General features: G+C 40.6%; 5 protein-coding genes across 5 annotated transcripts; 2 read left to right on the plus strand and 3 right to left on the minus strand.

Moving 5' to 3' along the window:
- Positions 1–32: 32 nt before the first annotated feature.
- On the plus strand, positions 33–1,141 carry PrBP (Prenyl-binding protein). Its single transcript, XM_018001430.2, has one exon. It carries the CDS (start codon positions 248–250, stop codon positions 701–703), a length of 456 nt encoding a protein of 151 aa, XP_017856919.1. The 5' UTR covers positions 33–247; the 3' UTR covers positions 704–1,141.
- Positions 1,142–1,261: 120 nt separating this feature from the next.
- LOC108612128 (glutactin) lies at positions 1,262–4,521 on the plus strand. The gene is made up of 5 exons (XM_018005029.2): positions 1,262–2,065; positions 2,511–2,666; positions 2,724–3,420; positions 3,495–3,691; positions 3,754–4,521. The coding sequence occupies exons 1-5, from the start codon at positions 1,724–1,726 to the stop codon at positions 4,387–4,389; spliced, it is 2,028 nt and encodes a 675-aa protein (XP_017860518.1). The 5' UTR covers positions 1,262–1,723; the 3' UTR covers positions 4,390–4,521.
- Positions 4,522–4,633: 112 nt separating this feature from the next.
- Positions 4,634–9,315, minus strand: LOC108610881 (glutactin). Its single transcript, XM_018003246.2, has 4 exons — positions 7,526–9,315; positions 6,148–6,819; positions 5,710–6,075; positions 4,634–5,645 (listed from the first exon to the last, which is right to left on the minus strand). The coding sequence occupies exons 1-4, from the start codon at positions 7,751–7,753 to the stop codon at positions 5,049–5,051; spliced, it is 1,863 nt and encodes a 620-aa protein (XP_017858735.1). The 5' UTR covers positions 7,754–9,315; the 3' UTR covers positions 4,634–5,048.
- A 117-nt stretch (positions 9,316–9,432) lies between these two features.
- On the minus strand, positions 9,433–12,454 carry Glt (Glutactin). The gene is made up of 2 exons (XM_018003241.2): positions 11,218–12,454; positions 9,433–11,143 (listed from the first exon to the last, which is right to left on the minus strand). Exons 1-2 carry the CDS (start codon positions 12,404–12,406, stop codon positions 9,552–9,554), a joined length of 2,781 nt encoding a protein of 926 aa, XP_017858730.1. The 5' UTR covers positions 12,407–12,454; the 3' UTR covers positions 9,433–9,551.
- A 925-nt stretch (positions 12,455–13,379) lies between these two features.
- Positions 13,380–20,866, minus strand: LOC149269656 (uncharacterized). The gene has a single exon (XM_089463459.1). The coding sequence runs from the start codon at positions 20,864–20,866 to the stop codon at positions 20,138–20,140; it is 729 nt and encodes a 242-aa protein (XP_089319585.1). The 3' UTR covers positions 13,380–20,137.
- Between the last annotated feature and the right edge of the window lie 2 nt (positions 20,867–20,868).

Here is a 20,868-nt window from a genome sequence, read left to right on the forward strand (position 1 = left end):
CGATAGCTGTGAAACTGTTTAACAACACTAGTTCCCTGCTGACACAAATAATCGATTGTCTCGCAGCTGTGACAGCTGCTAGCTGCTCGTACATATGTATTCTTCAAATTAAATATACGGCTACCCACATAATTAGCATTAAAAATAAACATTGATTATTTCCAAAAATATAATCTGGTCTGCAAAAAGCAAATTTAACGGACAAAAACAATAACCTACTGGTTGTGATACATATAGTGGCTTTAATATGGGATCCGATGACCTCAGCGCAGGCGACAAAATCCAAAAGGGATTTCAGATCAACTACATGATACTGCGCGATGCGGACACCGGCAAAGTTATCTGGCAGGAGAATAAAGACTTTTCGGCACCGGACGTGGAGCACGAGGCGCGGGTGCCAGTCAAAATTCTGGACATGCGCGCCGTATCGCGTGAGATCAACTTCAGCACGATAGAGTCAATGCAAAACTTTCGGCTCGACCAGAAGGTGCTCTTCAAGGGTCGCATCATGGAGGAGTGGTTCTTCGAGATGGGCTTCGTGGGCGCCAACACCACCAACACATGGCAGAGCACCATTGAAGCAGCTCCCGAGTCCCAAATGATGCCCGCTAAAGTCTTAAATGGCAATGTGACAATTCAAACCAGTTTCTATGACAACGAAACACTCATCACAAAATCGGTTGTGCGCTTATATTACATATAAATAAGTGTACTGTGTGTGGGCGATACACCATCGCACACACACACACACACACACATATATATACACTCACACTCTGAAAATCCCCCACTGTCAGGTGTTCCTCATACAAGCATATATTGATCTGCTGCTGCTTCTGCCGGTTTGTTCATTCTTCTGCATTTGTCTCAACAAAAAAAGAAAAGATAAAATATAATATACTGTGAAATTGAATATATTTTCGGCTTGCCCAATAACTCATGCTCGCTGCGGAACAAGAAGCAGAAACAATTTTAGCGCATTTCAATGCAATTGTTCTTGTGCGTTTTTTAAGCTAGTGAATGCCATCTTACAGACATCTAGACTAATGCATTTTAATATATAATTATTATTTATTATTGTTTAACTTATTAACAAAATGTATTAACGAATGTAATACAAATATATGTAGATTAACTTGAAGTTGGAAAATGTTTACTTACCTATGAGATATAAATTCTTTGGAACTGTTAACTCCGTTATAGAAAAGCGGCCAAAAACCGTGCGTTGACAGTTAACAAAGTTCGTATATAATTGAATCGCTACTTGGTCAGAGTTTATTATATTTGCATACACTTTGACCATGTTTGCCTAAAATGGGTCAAGAATTAGTTGGGACTCGGCTTTTTACTTTCAAAATCAAGCATAATCTGTAGAAGAGACTCTGAGACTCTTAGCGTGTGCCCCTTGGGGCAAACGGGTTTTGGCTTTGGCAGTCAACTTGATAAATATTCATAATCTGTATTTGCGAATATCGAATTGGATTATGAATCTTTGGGGCAGGCAAGGGGCACTCAACTTGAGTTCAATCGAACTGTTAACAGCGACTTGACCCCATTTCGCTCGAACTCTCATCTAAAATAGAACCGCCGCCAGGTGCCCGGTTAAGAGATACTTAATTATGACGGCGCCACCTCAAGACCCGTTGCGAAAGTCTTCTTTTTGAGTTGCCAACCAATCTGTTCAACAGTTGCCTTTGAACGCGTAACGGCAACGGGTCAAATCATGGCAAATCTACGGAAAATTGTCTTGCTGCTTCTGGTGGCGCTTCTAGCTCTGGCTGCCATCAGCGGCGCCTCGGCTCAGAACAAGAATAAGAAACAGCCGCAACAGCAACAGCGGCCCAAGCCGGCAAATCCCAACAGGCGCCCCAAGCCGCAACTGGCGCAAAGACCAGTAAATCAAAGGCCAAACAAAAAGCAGCAAAACAAGCCCAGCTCCAAGGTGTTCACCACAACGTTGCCGGATCTGGGCAAGATTCGTGGTCGTACCTTGCTTACGGAATGGACTGGCCAGAAAGTGATGCAGTTCCTAGACATCCCATACGGCAAGGCGGAGCGTTTTAAGGTGAGATTTAGACTTGATTTTCGACTTTACATTTCAAATTCGTATTTGCGAAATTTGGGTCAGTATTTATTTTAATTTTAAGCAGGGTGAATTTTAATTCGATTTAATTATGTATCTCAAATTAGGTCAATGCAAAAATTTTATAGATATCCCTTACAAGAAACAAAACTTATGGAGAATATTTTTAGCTTCATACAAAAATGTGGAAAAAAATAGAGGAATATTATATATTATTAATATATTATTACTTTTATATTATTTTGTACACTATCAGAAAGTTTCTTAAAAATATTCATTAAAATTAAGGGAAATCAATTTCCAATATCTGAAGTCAAACATTTATCCCATTCTCCACTAAAATGTTCAAGAGTTTTAGCTTATCTATAGATATATGCAAAATGTTTACATTCAAATTATATATTCAATTTTGCATTTGGCCTAAAAGCCGGCGGAAATGGCGGCGCCTTGGAAGGGCATCCTGCAGGCACATCGTAATCATGCCGGCTGCCCCTCCATCCAGGATTTGGTGAAGTTCGCCAAAATGGAGGAGAACGGCGTTGATGTGGAAGACTGTCTGCGCCTGACAGTCAATACCAAATCGGTGGGTTTACCTTGATTGCATCCACTTGAATATCACGTATAATGAAAGTGTCATTAGCTGGAGGGTAAGCCAGCTCCAGTCATGGTTTATGTGCATGGTGACTTCTTCTATGATGGCGACACAACGGAGGCGGCACCTGGCTATCTGCTGGAGCAGGATGTGGTTCTAGTGTCGGTGCGCTATCGTCTGGGTCCCTTCGGCTTCCTCTCCACGCTGAGCGACGAAATGCCCGGCAATGCGGCTGTGACAGACCTGATCTTGGCACTGAAGTGGATCAATGAACACATCGCGGACTTTGGCGGCGATCCGGAGCGGGTGACTCTGTTCGGCCAGGTGGGCGGAGCGGCGCTCATTAATGTGCTCACCTTGAGCCCGGCTGTGCCAAAGGACCTGTTCCATCGCGTCATCTATATGTCCGGCACAGCGCTATCGCCAGCCTTCATCACGGACTCCCCGCTGGCGACGACCAAGGAAATCGGACGCATTGCCGGCTGCAAGCAGCTAACCAAGATGGACTCCCTGCACAAGTGCTTCAATCGCATGAATGCCACAATGCTGCTGGCTGCCTTCAGTGTGTATGGCGAACAGAAGCCCCTAGTCGCCTCCGGTGCCTACGGTGGTGTTCAGCTGGTCATTGGCGGACCGTCGGGCATTCTGCCCCAGCATCCGGGTCGACTGCTTGCCGCCGAGAAGTTCACGGCCTACCCCACTTTGGGCGGCAGTGTCAAGCATGGCGGCACCTTCCTGATGAGGGGTAAGTAATTCCCTGAAGATTAAGGATTTTCCTCGAAGAACAAAGTTTACAGTAACATAACTTCTCCTCCATAGATCTATTTGTGGACAGCTTCAACGAGAGCACTGCAGATGCCAAGATGTCCGGGGAGAAGTACATTGAGACAATTATTCAGCAGATTAATGGCGCCGATCCTACGAGCTCCTGGCGGGAGTTTGCCGAGGAGTATATTTTCAGTGCAGAGGACATCCGGAATGGCAGCTTCAAGCGCCTTACGCCGGGTCTCATTGATGTGAGCTGCCATCTTATTCAATTATCTCAAGTGGAACTCATATATTTTCTTCTTCTTTCTAGTTGTGCAGCACGATTGCACTGAAGAATCCTGTGCTGCTGGTGCTCCAGGCCAACGCCAAGAAGCTGCCCAACAGCACCTACCTCTATACCTTTGACTATGAGGGCGAATTGAATCGCTATGCCACAGGCGAGGACGAGGCCATCGATGTGCCCTTCGACATGGGCGTCAGCCTGACCGACGAGAATCTCTATCTGTTCCCCTGGCCGCGAATCAATATGATTAATGCCAACAGCGATGTCAAGATTGCCAAGCGCATGGTTGCCCTTTGGACCTCGTTTGCGGCCAACGGCGTGCCCGAGGCGGCGGGTGTGCCCGCCTGGCCAGCGATGAATGACGAAACTGGTCCATATATGCATATCGGACGTACAGTCAGCTTTGGGGACAATTACCTGGACGAGTATAGCATTGGAGTGCAGGAGGTGAAGCAGGGCTACAATCTCGTCAATGAGGATTACTACGAACTGGAGGCAGTGCTACGCGATGTTCTCAACAAGGACGAAGCAGCAGCCGCAGAAGAGACAGACGAAGAAGAGGACGCGGAGCAGGAGGAAGGCAACGAGGAGATTGAAGCCACCGAGGCGCGTGGCCAGAACTTGGTTTTCATAGCTAGAAAATCGGCACGCATACAACATTAAGCTCAGATATATTTAAATAAGTTAATTTATTCACAAAATCTAATAAATTGAATAACTTATTGTTCCGAATGTTGATTTCAGAAATGCATAAATTATTAAAAACGCTTTCTTTTATTATGACTAATCTGAATTTACGCTGAAGATATTCCTTTGTTTCTTTACTGTTTGGCCGTTAACTAAAGCACATCAATAACTCTGCCGAAGACTTTAATTTTGATACCCTGAACCCATTGAAAACCGAGGTTGAAGGTTAAATGGGTTTGTTAAAATGTAAAAATACAGAAGGAAGTAAACCATATATATACATATGTATATGTTATATAATTTAACATATCTCAAAGACTATAAATATTTTAATTAATATAATGTATTATAATAAATAATATTATAATAAAAATTATATATAAAATTCTCTCCCCTCCACTCTCCCATCAATTCTCCTCTCCTCTCTTCCCTTAATCATCCCTCCACCCTCCCCTGCACTCTTCCCTCTACCTACTCCTCCACTCTACCCTCCACTCATCCATTAATTATTATTGCATTATAGGAAAGCTAGCGCGACTTCTTTAATTTAAATTAAATTCAATTAAATAATTATAATTTATGTACGAGCTCTTATTAGAAATACTGGTAAGCTAATTGGTCTAGTAGCCTGAACCCTAGAGCCGTATCTTGTTGCGATTGGGGCGCTTGACGAGACTCTTTCGTACGTCCAGTTTTTTGAGTAGACTCGCCGCATGCTTCTTGCGCTGCGCCTGGCCGAGGACCTTGCGATGTGCTCGATTGCGTAAGTAGTAAATCTCACGTATGAGACTGTGGCCCTGCTCCTCGTCCTTCAGCGTGGCCGAGAACTCAGTGAAGTAGTTGCCGCCAATGGTCAGGGTCTCGTCGATCTTCATATAAGGACCATAGAGCGTGGTCATGGGCGGCCAATAGCCGGACCGATAGGAGCCCAGGGGATTGCCGGTAATTATAAAGTTTGTCCAGAGCTCGACCATGCGATGGGCCATCGTCATATCGGGCGGGCTCAGGCGCTTCACATGATCTGGATAGGGAAACAGATAGAGCGCCTCGTCGGTGAGCGAAACGCCAGCTTTGAAGGGGCTCTGCATGTTCGTCTCCTCGTCCATGTCGCGATACCGATTGAACTCGCCCGCATAGTCGAACGAATAGAGAAACGTGTTCTCCGGATTGTGTTTGTTGTTCATGTTCATCGCCAGCAGCACGGGCAGCTTATGGTTTAAGGTGCCCGCCACCTGGAAGAGACATCCATTTAGAATAGACCAATTATTGTATTAACCGACTCCTACTCCTACTCACATCAATTAGCCGTGGAATCAGAGTGTCGAAGGTTCCGTTCTCGAGCAGCTGGCGGTTGAAAAAGTCGTGGGTAACAAAGCTGGTCAGCAGCATGGTCTTGTCGGTGCCCACCACCTGGCGTATGACGTGATCGATATAGTCGTACGTATTGTATTCGTCATCGGGTATCTTGCCCTCAAAGTCGTTCTCCACGATTTCATTGAGCACACGTGTGCCCGCATTCTTGGGACAGCCACCCATGGCGGGGTAGGAGAAGTTCGACTCCAGCATGAGATCATATGGATGCTTGGGCAGCACCCCGCTGGGACCGCCAATTGTGAACTGAATGCCGCCGGTATGACCAATGCCCAGATCAGATTTCTCGAGCTGCCAATAAATTAGTATGTGGAGCAGAAGACATGAGTAAAGCTCGCTGGAGGAGCAAAAGATTTCACCTACCGCATGCTCCATAAAGGCATTCAACAGCTCCAAGGCGCTCAGCTCCATTAGGCATTTGTTGAGATCGCGCACAGTCACCATCTGGCAGTCGGCCTTCTGGGCGATCTCCTGGGCGTGCTTGCGCGGATTGTCCTCCAGGAAAATGGGCATAATGGCCGAGCCCGAATGATAGATCACTTGACTGAACAGGCCGCGCTGCACCATCGGCGACAGCGTGAGCAGATGCGCTATAGCCGCCCCACCCACCTGGCCGGCCACCGTGATGCGGCTCGGATCACCGCCAAAATACTTAATGAAGTGCTTCACGAATTGCAGGGCCAAGAAGATGTCGAGCACGCCGGCATTGCCGGGTATCTCGTCGGTTTTGGTCGAGAGGAAGCCGAATGGTCCCAGTCTATACTGTGGCGTCACCAGCACTATATCCTTTTCCAGCAGATACTGGGGTGGCGCCTCCGAGTTGCTGCCCTCGTAGAGGTACTCGCCGTGTATGTAGACCAGCACCGGCAGGCTGGCCGTCACGTTCGGCGTGGTTATGGTCATGGTCAGGCAGTCCTCCACGTCGAGGACATCGTCCAGCTTTTGCAGGGCGTCCATCGAAACGACGGACGGACAGCCGATTTTCTCAGCTGTCGCATCCATAACATCTTCCCAGGGCTCAACGGGACGTGGCGGCTGGAAGAAGCACAACAATTATATTCCGATGATTGATGGGCTTACCACGGACACAATAAACGTTGCCCTAATTAGTGTACGGAATTTATTGTCGACCAATCAAGCGAAAATTCGTATCTTAATGATTCTTGCCCCTTTTAGGTGTTACCAGCAGCTGTTAGCCCTGATTAGGTCTGGGCTTAAATAAATATTAATGAGCTGGGTGAATGTTTTCGTTTGGTCTATCTCTGCTTATAAATGGCTTAGAGTTTCGGGTGAAATGTTCGTCGAGCGGATGGAGCTGAGACAACGAAATATGTAGTACCCAACATCTTGCATTATTTATGATCGCTAGAGAAACTTGAAGATGCTTCAAAGCATTTCGCAAAAAAACTTGTGTAGGAATCACTTGTATGGTAAAAAACTATAAACTATTTCAAAATTTAAATTAATTAAAATAATACCAATGAAGCACGTAAGAAAGCTCTAGTCGAGACTGCTCGACTACGAAAAACTGAGAAACCTTCGAGGAACTGATATTTCAATAATTCTTAGCGTCGCTAGCCCTTACATATATTTTCTGACATTGGCAGATATTCTATTACTCTATTCTAAATTACTCTCTTAACTCCTTCCATCTTTCTTCCTCTCACTCTCTCTCTGTCTTTTATTCTCTCTCTCTCTCTCTCTCTCTCTCTCTCTCTCTCTCTCTCTCGCTCTCTATTACCTTGAAGCGATGCTGTCCCGTCGGCGGCTCAGCATATCGGACATCCACGAACTGCAACACCTCGCGCTTGGTCCACGCCGTCTCCACTATTTTGCCCTGAATGGCGCCCAGCTTGGGCAGCTCCAGAATAGTATCCCTTTCCTCATCGTACAGCCGGCCGCGCACTCGTGCCTCTGCCTCGGGAACTGCGCCGAATGCGATCAGCGCGCACAGAGCCAAAAACTGCATCTTGGATGTTGGGAAGCTGGCCAAGATGCGACAGCACTCGCATAAGTACGAAACTCAACTGATCTTCGACAGCAGTGGGCGATTAGATTTTAGTCCGATCGCTTTGCCTGACCACAGTAAAAGTTTCACTCCGGTGCGCGAATACTATTAAGAAGCAGAATGCGAAAAGTAGAATGCGAAATAGAAAACGAAAGATTAAAATAAATCAAAAACAAAAAAGTAAAATAAAAATTAATAAATAAAAAAAATAGAAATGAAGCAATGCCCATCTACGTAGCGCTGCTGTAGTCGTCCCATTATTTTGCATTTCGGCTACCAATTAATTCGTGGTTGACTTTGTTTGCTCTGGTTTCTTGCAGCGGCGTTGATTGAATCCAAACAAAAGTAAAAGGGAAATTTGACAGCAATTTCTTAATGGTCTTTAGGTTCTCTCCGAAGTTCGCTTCTAATTAAAAACTGAACTAATTTGTTAAGCCGCAGATCGATTAAATTTTTCACCCATCTTGGCAGATCGATCTCGAGCCCCTGCGGCCCAATATAATTGCGAACAGAAAATTAATACTAGCTGGCCAAGAGCTAAAAGCAAACAGCAGACAGAGTCGGGGATCACCATTAGAGCATTGGCAGTTTGTTTGTTTTACGCACAATGAAAGTCGGCGCCTCGCATCGGATTGATTAGGTTCAATTATACTTTCAGAGCTGCGGGCCAGAGGTAATTCCCATTTAAATTTTAGATTTTTTAATTTGAATATTTTACTGAAGTCGTTGGATTGGATGCTACTGGTTTTTATCTTGAGCTTATTCAGTCGTTGCGGTGGGTGAAAGTATTTACTTTGCTATATGGCTTTGCAAATAGAAATGATCTGGCCTGGACGCTCTCATTAAACGGCTCGGACTTGGGTTCAATGACATTTATCCATCTGGCAGAGAGTTCATCTGAACCAGCGTTGTTATAGCATGTAAAATATTTGTGCATAAATTAATTAATTATAGGCGAAGGTTATAGCTTAATAATCGAAGCGATCATTAATGCGTACGTCACGGTTGAGCTAAGCCTTATACATAGAATATTATCGAATACAAGAGAAAGGAAAAATACATTAATTAAATTCACATAAACTTTTCTAAAATATCTAAAATATCTAAAAAGTATGTAGGAAAATCAAATCAAGATTATACATTCATTTAAATAATATTTGTTTATACATTCATTTATTTGTCTGCATTTTTCGTTCAGAGAATCAGAATCAGAATCTAACTCTCAGGCATTCGAGTAATTTGAAATTACTCTATCAAGACGGACTTAAAATCTAACAAATATCCTCTATGTTTTCAGATTACAAAGTTTTTGTAGCTAACCAATAATATCATTATCATTAATGGCATATTATCAAGTCAAGATATTGACATGCACAACATAAATGTTCCTATATAGTGTGTTCCTATATTCTTTAATCTAAAAAGATGATGAAAGATAGATTTAAATAAGTCGAACTATGTTAGTTTAGAAAGCAATAAATAATTTTTGTCAATAAAAAAATATTTTTTTTTTCTGAAAATTCCTTTTTTAAAGGCGACGCTTAAAAAAATGCACTATGCCAAATATCGTTACATAACCTTGGGGTCTGTTGCCCCGGCGTTAAGGTCTGTTATCACCATGCAACAATAAAACGGCCAGGTTTACCAGTTAAAAAGCAGCAAATAAATTTATTTATTGAAATGAAAATTGAAAATATCTGTTGATATACGCTAACAAATCGAAATGAAATAGGGCAGTGATTACTTTCTATATTTATATTTAGGTACTAAATCGCTGATATCTGCGCATGAGTTTAATTCGTCGTGGAGTGTTATCGGAGTACAGAGGCTCTTCGTCTGGCTGGGCATAGGGATCGTTGAGAGGCGCGTCGTCAGGCGATGCCTCCTGCTCAGCACTTGCAAAGTCCTCTGGGTTGTAGCGATTGTTGAGCTCCTCTACCCAGCTCGTGTAGGCTTTGACATAATCCTCGTAGGTCGGATAGGCACTTGGCTCTGGCGGATTTTCATCATCCGCAGGGAATGTCTGTTCGCCTCGTCCTTGCTGTTCTCGCTCTTGTTGTTCTCGCTCCAGTTGCTCGCGTTGCTGCTGCTCGCGTTCATGTTGCTCTCGTGACTCCTGATCGCGTTCCTCCTGTGCCCGCTCCTGTTCCTCGCGCTCCTGCTGCAGACGTTGCTCCTCCGAGTCAATGGGCACCAACTGTGGCTGTTGCTCGCGTTCCTGCTCTCGCTCTTGCTGTTGCCTTAGCTCGTACTCGCGCTGCTGCAGCTCTCGTTCATCCTCGTTGTCTTCCTCAACATCTTGCCTAGCCGCGTTCTCGCGCTCCTGCTCCTCACGTTGTCGCTGCTCTCGCTCGAATTGCTCTCGCAGCAGTTTCTCTCGCTGCAGTTCTGCTTGGCGTTGCTGCTCTTCTCGTTGGCGTTCCTCTTCTTCGCGTAAGAGCGCCTCCTGCTGTTGCTGTTCTCGCTCCTGTTGCTCACGTAGCTTCAGCTCCCGCTCCTCCTGCTCACGCAGCAACTGTTGCCTGCGCACCTCCTGTTCCCTGGCGTAGTAGTCGTTAAAGGCTGGTGGTCTGTATTCGGGCTGCTGGGGTGGTCTGTACTCGGGCAGCTGGGGAGGTCTGTAAGGCTGTTGTGGTGGTCTGTACTCGGGCTGCTGGGGTGGCCTGTAAGGCTGCGCGGGGTAATACGGACGTCTGGTTGTTGTTGTGGTGGTTGTGGTGGTGCTGGTGTTGGTGGTGTTGAAGTACTGGGCATATATGTTAGGCACATTGATGCTCTCGCCAAAGTGCTGGTCTAGCTCCAAAATGCTTTGCCGCGAATTGGTAAAGCGCAAAAATGGGCCATACTCCGATGACGCCTTGGGCCATACGTTGGGGTTCGGATTCGGAATGCCAGTCTGTGCAAAGCTCACCCACATGGCAACTACGGCGCGGGCTAGCGACTTATCCTCGGGATTCAAATTGCTAGCATCCTTCGGGTAGGGAAACAGATAGACGGAGTCGTCACTCAGCGAGGCATCCACGCCGAACGGCAGCGGATTGCCAAAGTGGGCAAAGCGATGATACTCGCCGCGATAGTCGAAGGTGTACAGATAGGTGGGGTTCTTCTTGTAGGACGAACGAATCGAGTAGACAACGGGCGCCCGATACAATATGAGATTGCTCAACTCCACCAAGCCCTGCGACACGCTGCGAGCGGTTACATAACGCAACTGCTCTGGCGTAAAGATCTCGCGAACAGCCAAGTCGTGCCATATCTTATGCTGCTGAGGCGGGGCGGTGTGCCGCAGCACCACATTGATGTAATCGCTGATATTTTGCGACTGCAAGCGCTGTATTTGATCGTAGAAGCCTGTTGAACAAAAGGTGGGAATTGATTGAACAGGTGTGTATTAAGGACTTCCTCTCGGAATCTGAACCACTTACGGGACACTATAAAGGCGCTGGCATCCTTGGTGGCACCGATAATAGCGGGCTTTAACGTATTGTTGGCGCTGTTGCTGGCGACAAGCGCCGCCGGATGCTCAGGTAGGTAGCCAAGGGAGTCTCCCACCACCAGCTTGAAGCCGCCCAAGAAGCTGAGGCCGCGTGGCTCGTTCTGCTCCAACAGCTGCTGAAAGATGCTGGCCAACTGGGATGTGCGCAGGCGACTCAGGCATTCGTAGAGCGGGCTGAGGTTGCGGCCAGCGCTGGGGCAGCGAGCGAGCTGGGCGAAGGTGGCCAGCGTGTCCAGTGGCCTTTCGTCGATCAGATAGGGATTCAAGGCAGTGCCCGACTGCAGAATGAGCTGCTGGAACAAGTGCTGCGTCTTGGGGCTCAGGCTGAGCGCGTGGGCCAGCGTGGCACCGCCTGCCTGCCCAACGACCGTAATTTGGCTGCTGGCGCCGCCGAAGTAACGAATGTTGCGCTGCACCCATTCGAGTGCCTGCTGCAGATCCGACAAAGCCACATTGCCGGGCAGCTCCTCGGTGAGCGCCGCCAGAAAGCCGAATGGCGCCAGTCGATAGTTGATGGAGACCAGGATCACGTCGTGTTCGAGCAAGTAGTCGGGCTGCGCCTCCTCCGCGCCGCCGTCGAACAACATCTCGCCGTGCACAAAGACCAGGACGGGCAGCTCGCGTCCGCCGGCGGGCGCGTAGATATCCAGAGTAAGGCAATCGTCGACGTTCTCGCCGCGCGACTCTGTCAACTGTAGGCGCTGCACTTCCGGGAACTGGGCACAGTTGGGGCTCGATTGGGTTGCATTGATGATCGGCTGGTAGGGCGCCGCTCTGGCTGCCTGGAAACGCCCGAGGCCACTGTTCACCAGGGCATAGCGTATGCCCAAGAACGCATCGACTGGTCGGTTCTTAATGAACTTATAGCCACGCTGACCAAACACCTGACCCACACCGGGCACATGCACTCCGCCACTTGGCGGCGGTGGCGGAGGCGGTGTAACTGGCTCCAGCTGCCAGGGTGCCACCCGCAAAGGCTGCGGCGTGAACACACCCTGGAGCCAAGCTTCTCTTTCACTCTCGTCATGTACCTCATCGAACTGGGCGTGGCAAGCGCCCAACACCAGCAGCAGTAGTAGCTGCCAGAGCAGACGACTCCTCCCAGTAGGCAGATCCATGTTCTGAACTCCCTGGTGGCTAAGTTGATACTGATTTTGAACATAATGGCAGACAGTCGGAAATCAAAAGTTCAAACCTAATCGCAAGTTACTCGACTCATCAATACAAACAAGCACAAGCACACACACACACACACACATAATGAATGGGGAGATACAAATAGAGGCATAGTTCTAAGTAGTTCTAGTTCTCGTTCTTGATGTCGCCAGCCTTAATCTCGTCTTGATGACAATTCATTGTGTAGTTGTCATTGCTGTTGTTGTTGTTGTTGCTGCACTGCGCCAGATTCGCCGCAGTCGATTATCTGGAAGTGCCAGAGACTACAGAGTCTACAGTTGATCCGGGGTTATCGCAACTTTACTAAACGATTGCCTATTCCTTGTTTTCAACTTGCACAATTTACTAATCATAATTTTCTAAGAAATTTGTATTCAATTCATTTTACCCCAAAGTATGCTGCAGATGCCCTAGGCCGGAATTTGTATTAATTAATTTTTGAGAGGCATCAGCTTCAAATGAGATGATTTCAAACACACATTCAAAAGATTTTGAATGAAACGAAGCTATAAATCACATTCCAAGGCTCATAGCTGTTTACAAAGTTAATTTCAAGGCAGATTTCTGATAGGTTAGTACTCCTAGAAAATTGACATTAGGCATATATATAGGGATATATACATGTTCTATATATAGTTCTGTTCATAAAGATAGTGGTGCTGCACTACACAAAACTTTTGGCTAGAATAAAATGCCAAGAAGAGCATTACGAAGAAATCAAATAATTTTCTGTCATGATTCACTTCTCTATGGGGGATGTTATATATCTATGATAATCTATTACTTAAAATCAATTTTATATAAATATTTGTTAATATTCAAGATGTTATTTAGTTAGTTTTCATACTTACTTCCAAGTTGGCGTTGATCCGAGTTTTGCCACTGAACTTAATTAAATAATAAATATTTAAATAGTAATTTGTTTCATAATATAATATTCTCTATATTTTCATTTAATAATCGTTTTCGGTTCATTTATCATTTTTTGTTCTTGTTGTTTCAGTATGTTTCTATAATAATATGTTATAATTAAGAATCGTCATTTCATCTAAATATTTCAGTTATAATAGTACAATATAATAATTTTTTAATAATATTGTGTTAAATTTGTTTTGTGTCTCGCTTTTGAATTTAACACTTGAATGCGCTGTTCTTCTGCCTCTGCTTCTTCTTCAATATTTATTTAGATGCTGTTAATTGTAAATGTTTCATTCATTTGCTTAATCATGCCTCTGCGTAGTCAAATATTCGTTCTGATTCCCTTCCTCGTTTTCAATTTGTTATTTCTTTCTCTGTTTCATTTTTATGCTGATTTGATGATTTAATCAAATGATTTTATTTTTTATTTATTTTTTTTTTTTACTTTGACATTGTTACTTTTTGGGTCAGATTGCATTTGGTTTTGCGATTAAGCTTGAACAATCGCTCTCTTCGACAACTATGTATGGATGTATTAATGTAGGTAATCGCACTTATGTACGAGTATGTTTTGTTTTTGTTTTTTGTTTCTTTTTTAAATCAGAGGACTAGGAAAGCTAAAAGCATTTGTATGTAGTATGAATGTATATATTTTGTATTTAGGTATTTGCTTTATATAGATCTTGTATATGCCCTAAGTGCGCGCAGACGGTGGATCGAAAGTAATATAATAATAATGATAATAGTGATAAGAATCGGAAAACGATATATGTAAAATATTTGTAAACTTCAACTGCATTACGTATATTGGGGTACAAGGTTCTCATGTTCTGATCGTCGTCAATGATCTCTAAGCCATAAATGTGTTTTCTTCTCTGACGAAACTTGTGCGTAATTTGACATACATTTTCATATATGCTATAAATACACATAATTATTCAAATAAATTGTCAATAAAGAAATGCAGAAGTCCCATTGTTTTGTAATTCGGTAGATCTATAAAACTTGATAAATATTGATTTCACTTAAATGCAATACGTTTAGGAACTTCTTAACAAATAATTGCATGTTAACATATCTTACAATAGAGATAGATATATGTAGTTCAAAATTATATATTAAGTTTAAAACAAAGCAAACAAATAAACAAAAATAATTGGGAAAAATTCTGTTTTTTAACCGTTTGCTTCTTTCAAATTTACCTCATGTTAATAGATGTTTTCTTTTAATTATTGATATTTTTTTTTATTTGTAGCTCAGTCTTTTACTAACATTTGTTTTTTTTTTATTTTTTTATATATATTTTATGTAATAATTATAAGAAATTGTTTTGAAAATTACTTTATAGCTTATGTCTTCTGAAGCGCTTGGTTAAACTAAGTAATACTTCTGACGGGCTCAAAAGTAATAAGAAATAAACCTTCAGGGTTATCCAAACTAAAACATATAGAAAATCCAAAGATCGTCGTTGACATACCTATTATGCGTTATATATGTATGATAGGTATGCGGCAGAGAGGGTATCGAGAAAGTAAGTGTGTGTTTGTGTAGCTCTATAGTTGCTTGGAAGTACCGTTCTGTGAGTTCTGTTCAAACTACGTATCGTAACTTATTTGATTAAATATTTATTTTGTTTTAGGTATATGCTATATATACTCATATTGTTATTATGGCTTACTCTTTCGCTTTTATTTGTTATTATTTTTGTTTGTTTGCTTTTTTTGTTTTTGTTTTTTTTTTTTTTTTTTTTGCGCTACATTTTCAACAATTTAAATTTAAATTCAAATTCAATTTCAAATTGAAATGTATTTTACATTTTTGTAAACGCCAAAGAACGCATAACATACTTTTAACTATTTCTGCATTGTGTGTGGGTGTGTGTGTGTGTGTGAAGGGGTGTATGTGTTTTGGCCAATATATACATATATATATCTATATATATATATGTATATGTATTTATTTTTATAGAGAAAATCGATTTTGTGTTGTGTTTTTCTTTTCTTCGAATGAAAGATTATTTATTTGATCATTTTTTGTTCAATATATTATGTTTCAATTATTTACAGAGTCTCATATATGTATATATATTTACATATATATATGCGTGTTTGTGAGTGTATATTGTGTTTATATATAGTTTAGATTTATTGCGTTATAAAATCTTAACATAATTATATAAATTGATTTCTCGCAAGTGTTTTGAGTAAAATGCAACGATTACGCTGCAAGTTAATAGCGGGCTACTTACAAATTAAAAAACCAAACGCTTCGTGTCGCAGCTAAATGCAAGACACGCGAACCGAACGCCGAACCGGAACCGGAACTCGAGCCGGAGCCGGAGCCGGAGCCACGGTTCGGCATAGACTAATTTTAAAACGATTTAGGCATTTGAATCTACATTAGTTCGCTTTCATGCTCATAAATAATATATGGTAAATATAATGCTTAATTCTAATTAGTTGTTAATTCTTTGTTGATTTTTGAATGTTTTTTTGTTTCGTTAATAATTTAATGCCTGTTAATAATATACTATACTTTTTAATGTATATGCATATATATATACATATATATATATATATATGGGTGTGTTATTTTATGTAAGAAGCACTTGAATATATATCGTTTTTTAATGTTAAATGAAAACTTGAGTGTGTATGTTTTGTAGTTTGTTACTAGTAATGTTAATCTTCATTATCTTTCCTTATGTTTTCTCTCGCTAAGTTGCTATACGTAGTATTTGTTGCTGTTGTTTCATACATAACATACATGGCAAATATCAATTTTTATCTTATCTGGAGAAAGTTAAAAATCTTTGCTTAACATTAACGTATGCCTCATTATCGTAATCGTAATCATTATCATTATCATTATCATTGGTATTAAATATCATAATTAGCATTTGCTGCATACCTAAAAAGTTGCTTGAGTTACGTTCTGCTATCCATGTTACATGTCTTTATGTTTATCTAATAACTGTTATACGATCTGTTATACGATTAGTACTTCATGGCATTTGTCTCACAAGTTTTGCATTTTCTGAAATTCTTCACAAATTAATTCGTGTTGCTAGTAAAATATTTTTTTTTTTTATTCATGTTTGTTTTGTTCGTTTAAAAGCATTTGGAGACAATTTGTCTTCTAAAGTATTTTTGTAATTTTAATTTATGTATGTACTTATAGGTAATTTATATGCATCATCTATGTGTGTCTGTGTATAATCAATAATTTTGACTGCTCCTCATCTGACTATTCTTGCTGTTCTGCAGGCATACTCTGTAAAACCTTTTTTAATTGTAGCTTGAATCTTAATTACAATACTCGTCATACTCTATAAGCCAGTAATAACTATTTGTAAGTGGTATGTAAATGTAAAGTGTATAAAAGTTAATGATCTGATTTAATTTTTCAGTATATATATAGATGTATGTATATATACTTGAATGTAGTATTTACTCGTATGCAATGCTATATAAATGTAGTTCTAGATTTTTAGTTGAGTTCTCTATTAGCATGTTATGTATTCTACGTTTCCTTCAAATCTATGATCTGCTATTATATAATTTCTGTTGTCCTTGTTGTTGTTTTTGTTGTTTTTTAATAAATAATTTTTACTTTTTTCGTATGTTACTTGTTTTGTATTGCTTTTGATGTAGTCGACACTTGATATCAAATAAACTGCAAAAAAAAAAAAAAAATAGTAAAAAAAAAACTAAAAATATTTAATTTGATCAATTTTTGTATATTTTTTTATTGTAACAAAAAATTTAAAATATATTTTAAAAAATTGTTGTATATACATAAAAAATGAAGCTTAAGCAAATTATAAATGCACTCTAATCATATTATATATTTATTTTTAACTTATAAACGTGTCTTTGGCTCTAGAAATGTGTAAATTGCGCCAAATAAATAAATGTTTTATTCTCCTTTAGAATTACATACTTTCTATTCAGTTTACTCTAATTTAACTTGTATATCGTATATATTTATCTGTTTTTGTTTTCTTTTTTTTTGTTCATTCTTTATACATTTGCTTTGATTTAGATATTACTACGCTTTATTTCCGTTCATCATATATGCAATACAGAACGTTATGTTAATATTTACTTTATAGTTTCTTTTTTTTCCTTTTTGTTTGTTGTCTTGAAGTTTTTTTTTTAAGCTTTATACAAAATATCTTTTCTTATTCGATTGGCTTATACTATGAAAGAGAAACGTGTTTCACTTTGCAATTCAGCCAACGACCTACTCTTGAAGATTTGCAAAAATTTCGATTTCATATTCTAGTATAGTTGTAAAGTCTCTATAGCTAATGTTACGTTATGCTTTTCAATATCTTTTGATCGATCACTTTATTAAAAACTGTATTATAACAGAAATGCAAATCAGAAAGAAAAGTAGATTCTCTGTCTTATTTGTTATAAAGAACAAACTTTGTGTATAGTATCATCGAAAAAGGGGTTTTTCTTTGAGTTCGTAATGTAAAATCAGATCAAAAGCAGGTGTATAAATCTGGAATAGAATAATGCATTATTCGTTAGCAAAATGGGGTATCATCGTTTCCGTCCTTTTCCTTCCCTATTTATGGCACATATATCGCACATATGTACAGTTATACATTTCACTAATCGTATTGCGTTCAATGGCTATACATTTTATACAAGTTTCGTTATGGTTAGATCAATTGCTGGTAAGCACTGTAGTACTTGCATGCAATTGAGAGAGCGAATAGCGTAAGGCTGCAAATCAAATTGACCGATAACACGTACGTCGAGTATCTGAGATTTCATAGGACAAACAAAGTTGGTTCCTGCCAAGTTATTTCGCTTTGCTATTTGATAGTAGGTATCGTGTGTTTAGAAAGTCAACTACTGTTAGCCCTATACATATCTCTATATATAACTATATATATATGTATATGTATTTATATAGGTTTTTAATAAAGTTATAAGCAACGCTCGTTTTGTCTGTTGTGAAATTTAAGCTGTTGGCAGTTCCTTTAAAGCTTGCGTATATCTTGATTGAAAAAGAAATGCACAATTCAGTTTCTATGTACATATGTAGATTGTAATCGTTATCAAGAGTCAAGGTAAACAAACGTGACAAAGCAAAAACAGGAGCAACAATTTTGATTAAATATTTGTATGTATGTAGTATGCACTGAGTATATCTTATATATATAAAACTAATTTTTGTTTGCTTTCACTTTTACTTTTTCTGTTTCTCCTTTACTATTTTGGTATGTTTCTTATTTATAAATCGATAAGCGTTTCGTTTTTTTTTTTTTTCATTTTCTTTTTTGTATATTTTTACTATTTTTTTCGGTTTGTTTGTTCTTGTTTTAAATGCAAAAAATGTTATGTTCTGTATAATAATTTTGTAAGATTTGAATATGGGTGACTTTTGTTATGTTAAATACGCAATGTTTCACGCATTTCAATATTATTTACAAATTTTATTGAAAATCCCTAGCTCTTTCGCGTTCTATATCATTCAAAAATGTACAAGTTCAATAATTTACGAGTATATCTGCAAATCTTTCCGTTTGTGTGAATGTGTGTGAGTGTATATCAATTAACAATAATTTTACTTGTCTTCGTAGTTCTTGAGTTTAGCTTGACAACAAATCTTCCTGCTGATGACTACTCACACTTATCCATAGTCGTATAATTAGCAGCTCTTCGTGTATGCATGCATATATGTTAATATAACTATGTATAAATACAGTGTATAATCCTCAATGTTGTTTTTTACTGCTGCTTGTGTATATATAAATATGTATCATAAATCTTTAATAATTTCAAAAAATGCAAACTATTCACTTTATTGCGACTAAGTTTAGTTGGGTGAATGCGCGAATATCCCACATACTATAGGTATGCATCTACATACATACATACATATGCCTTATAGCATAATCAAAACAAAAAAAAACTTTCTCAACTGTAACTGTACTATATACGTATGCAAATATATATATATATATATATATAATGTATATATAACTAAGCCATGCCCGATTATCTAGTAAGCAATTTCATGTCATTCGCCCCGAGGATTGTCCCAGAAGATCCACTAAATAATTTAAATAATTACTAAACTCAAAATCGAATTATTAAAATAAACAAATTGATCAAAAATATAATTTTTTTTTATATAATTTAACAAATAAATAAATTGAATAAATTTGCTAAATTAAAAAATATATATTTGTAATTGTTTTTTTTTTTTTAATTACTAAACAGAATTTAAATTAATTACAACAGAATCCAATAAGAATGCACATCAGTTTGCATATTGGACATGGAAATCGATTACTATATACGCCAAAGACAATCCTCATCTATATATAATTGCCCACACGCATCGATTCATCGATTGGCTTTACTATTATTCCTTCGCTTTTATTATAAGAATGCTTTTGCATTTGGTAATCTTAATGTAAAGTCGCATCTAAAATTGGCAAAAATTATATATGTATAAACTCCAAACTTTCTATGGCTATAAAATTTGTGTGTTTGCTTTTGTCTATGTATATGAATGTGTGTATAAATGTGTGTGTGTATCGCAGGCTAATATAATTTACAGAAAGTACAAATTTCACATATTATCGATACGATTTGTGAGCTATATATGCAAGTTATATGTATGTTTATATATACATATATGTATGTATATATCTATATTTGTATATGCTAAGATTGCTACAAGTTTAGTTTGGAGTTGGGCATTTTAATCGATTGACGCTTTTGCCGCTAATACATCTCATTCTCATCCCAGTCGACGGACTGCAGAACGAGCTTATCCAGTTCCTTAGAATCGCCGTTGCTGCTGTTGCGCCGTCGACGCTTGCGCTGCAGATGGGCCCACTTGCGGTTCAGCTGCGCCATCTGCGGCGTCGCAAACATGGCCGCCGCAGCGGCACTGAGCTTTGTGGGCGTAATGGCATTGGACTTGGGCGTGCCTGGGCTCATGCTGAACAGCTCGCGATTCCCAAAACGGAATCGGCGCGGCGGTGGCAATGGTGGTGCAGAGGCGGTAGCTAGCGCTAGCTGCGGCGTGTCATAGGGCGGCGGCGGCGTAATCATGGCCAGCGATGAGGTGTCCACATCGCCGTCATCCAAGTCATCCTCGTCCTCGTCGTCGTCGTCGCCATCATCGCCATCATAGGGTGGCATATGGAATGTCGCATCCGAGTGGGCATGCCGAAAACGTGCGGGGCGCGGCTCGTACAGCTCGTATGAGGGCGAACGGGGCATCAGCATGAAATGGGCGGCCGTTGGATCTGTGGGCGATTGCGGCTGTATGGGCGTGACTGGCATAGACTTGGCTAACTGTTTGCTGCTGGCCAGCTGATGTTGTTGTTGTTGCTGCTGCTGCTGCGGATGATGCTCTTGTTGTTGTTGATGGTGCATTGGTTGTGTGGGCGTTGGCGTTGGTGTGGGCGTAGGCGTGGGCGTGGGCAACGCCTGGATGAGTGGCATCG

Source organism: Drosophila arizonae, chromosome 3 (genome assembly GCF_054131065.1).
Source record: "Drosophila arizonae isolate 15081-1271.41 chromosome 3, UAZ_ARI_1.0, whole genome shotgun sequence".
Taxonomy (NCBI): Eukaryota; Metazoa; Arthropoda; class Insecta; order Diptera; family Drosophilidae; genus Drosophila; species Drosophila arizonae.